At 37.1% G+C, this 2965-nt stretch overlaps 1 protein-coding gene across 1 annotated transcript; it reads right to left on the bottom strand.

Annotated features, from left to right (window-relative positions):
* Positions 1-1219: 1219 nt before the first annotated feature.
* Positions 1220-2650, bottom strand: LOC110023140 (probable methyltransferase At1g27930). Its single transcript, XM_020722402.1, has one exon. The coding sequence runs from the start codon at positions 2446-2448 to the stop codon at positions 1618-1620; it is 831 nt and encodes a 276-aa protein (XP_020578061.1). The 5' UTR covers positions 2449-2650; the 3' UTR covers positions 1220-1617.
* Between the last annotated feature and the right edge of the window lie 315 nt (positions 2651-2965).

Here is a 2965-nt window from a genome sequence, read left to right as displayed (position 1 = left end):
ATGGGATGAAGTCCTTCTTCATGATAAGCACTATTACAACTCTATGTCAAATTGCTCAAATGAGAGATCTTTATTCAATACTGTTTACAAGGCACCAAATCATATTGTTGAACTTGCTGATCTACTAAAAGTACACAACAAAGAATACGAACAAAATGTTATAGACTTCAACTTCGTGCTTCAGAATGTTAAGAACTATCTTTCACAAGTGCTCAACACTATAAGCACAAAACAACACAAAATGATTGTTTAAAGCATTCAATGTGGGTGACCTTTTCAAGTTTTATTCATGAAATGAATGTTGTCAAATCGACACGTATTCCAAATTGAATACATGCAAACTTCGTACATTCCTTAAGCCCAGAAGATAAATAATAATGCATCATTTCTCTACCTCGTAAATTGAAATATCTCTAACATGAAACATATTTGATAATTATGAATACCACCTGCTTGATGATATTCCAGTTCATTAACTCAGGTCGAGTCGTTATGAAGCAAAAAGAATATCGTGTAGCATGGCATGCTATGACACAATACACTTTTCAATATACAGCACCTAACTAATCTTATTCAACTTGATTATGTTGATTTTATCAAAGATTTAAGTGGTTATGATTAGTTAGCCAATTACACCTAAATATAAGTAGATAGTGGGATCTGTACTAGAAAGCTTTTTTATAGCTATTAGTGGTTTTATCCTTGGAAGAATGTAACTATAAAAAATTATTTTGTCTTGTCTTTTATTCTTCTTGGTTTGCCCTGGGTTACACCCTTTCTTCTTTCCAATTTATTATGTGCTTGATGTCATATTCTTCCAGTTTAATTCAAGACTGTACATTAAGGTTGTAATTTTTTCAAAAGGCCTTTTATTCATTTGATGATCGATTTATTAGAGATATTCTAACATGACAATGTGGTTTGTGCTAGGAGTCTTAGTTTTCCAACTTAAAGAGAAGCGGGCTTGTCGAAAAGATTTTTTGCCCAAAGATTTGATTTACCTTTTTTTTCCTCTACAATATAGGAGTTAGCGAAATTCAAGAAGAAGAGAACACAAATGCTAAATTTAGACCAATTGTAATTAAGCCATGATACATCAATTTCTATTGTCTCATACCTTTTTCTTTTCTTTCTTTTTTTTTTTTGTTTTTTTGCAATTTAGTAATCAAATGTTAATTTTTGCATTGTATTTATTCTCATACACTAACCCTCGTATAACTTCAGAGATTGGCTTGAAAGCCAAATTCACATTCTCACTATAACATTGAGTTGTAACTTGCAACGCAGCGCAAAGTCAATTCCCTCACTTATTTAAAATCCAACATCATGACTCAGTTCCTCCTATACCATTTTTACTCCTAAATCAAAAGTAAATTCCAATTTTTTTATGAATTGGAAATAAAGTGCAAGCCAAACACTAAGCTAGTTCCGAAATTTTAGTTGCCCAATTGTTGCAGAACTTTAGCATCCATGTTTTCATCTCCTATAATGCTGAAACATGTTCAATGAAAAAACAATTCCTGCACTACATACGGAATTAATAACTTCCGAGGCTAGTTTTGTTGGCGTGTTTACTAGAGTTTTCCTTCTAGCATCACACCTGAAGCATAAGCATTCTTACATAATCTGAACTTTCTTTACAGGACAAAAGCCATCAGACTGAAAGGTCCCATTAATTCTAAAATTCCACAACTTCCCTTTTGCAGAAACTAAGTTATCATGACAGAGGAATTCCCAAGAAAACCACTTCTCAATCATCCTATCCACATCATGCACGACCACATCAGTCCCACTTCCCATCCTCGCTATTACGGCCGCCGTGTAGATTGCAGCCATTCTACCCGGCGCATCTGGCCAGTTTCCCCTAGGCCCATCGACCACAACAACATCCCATTTCCTTCGATAAACCTCCTGCGGAAGGCAGCTCAATGCCAGTCTGCATCTCGTCTCACCGAAAAATTTACTAGTTTTGCGACCGCAATCTGGTTCCTCTCTTCCATGCCGGAGCAGCTCATAAGCTCCGCCAGCCACTTCATTATATCTGACCATATGAACTGTAACATTTCTATATGTTGTTCTAAGGCGAAATCTTTGAATCCTTTCAGCATCATCTTCCAGGAAGATCACTGAGCCGCCAGTGGTAGCTTCCGCAAGGGGGAGAAATTGCGGGTTGAGGCCAAAGAAGAGGAGGTTGCGGTTTTGATTCCGGGTTATAATGTTTGAGAGAAAGTCGAGCTCTTTGGGTGTGAATGGCTCCTCTTCTTGGAAGGTAGCTTGATTCGTGAGTTTGTGAGGCACAAATGGTGAGTATTTGGGGGTGCGGGGGATTTTTGCTAGGCGCATGGAGGGGCTTCTTGTGGTGGTGATTCTGATTTTGAGAAAGTTGAAGATGTAGAAGGTGGATGAGATGAAGATGAGAAGGAAGAAAAGTTTTCTCTTTGATGACATCTGTGCCTGATTGGTTCGATTCTCATGTGGTTGGGTCACAGGAAATGATTTCTTGTAGCAGCTTTAGTTGTTATTTTGGTTGGCTTGATGCTGAAAAGAGATGATGGCGTGCGGATTAGGTGTCTTATTATTATGGTAGGAGGCCAGTGGCATCCATTTGTTGGAGATTAGAATATCATTTTGGTGGTTGGATGGGCTTCTATTATTAGTTGTGGGTGTTAGTTCAGGAATTTTGATTGAGGTTGAAGAATTGGAGGAAAGTGGATGCGATTGAGCTATCTGGGAAGGTAGGAAGAAGTTTCTGCTGTAATTGCTGCTGCATTGTTTTTTCTATCTTTTCCCTTTTTTTTTCACATTTTAATATTTTTTTTATTTAATTTTTTTTAATTCTCTAGAAAATATATTACATCAGTACTACGCACGTAGAGTAACGTGTGTAGCCAATGAAATCACGTCACGACACTCCGTGCGATAGAGAGAAAAAAACGGTGCAGTAACACGAAGAATATTATCCCCC

This window comes from Phalaenopsis equestris, unplaced genomic scaffold (assembly GCF_001263595.1).
Source record: "Phalaenopsis equestris unplaced genomic scaffold, ASM126359v1 Scaffold000216, whole genome shotgun sequence".
Classification (NCBI taxonomy): domain Eukaryota; kingdom Viridiplantae; phylum Streptophyta; class Magnoliopsida; order Asparagales; family Orchidaceae; genus Phalaenopsis; species Phalaenopsis equestris.
This window is presented reverse-complemented; position numbering and strand designations above follow the sequence as displayed.

Bases quoted from the DNA above. Each gene is read 5' to 3' on its own strand.
- LOC110023140 (XM_020722402.1), bottom strand. From the start codon at position 2,448: ATGTCATCAAAGAGAAAACTTTTCTTCCTTCTCATCTTCATCTCATCC.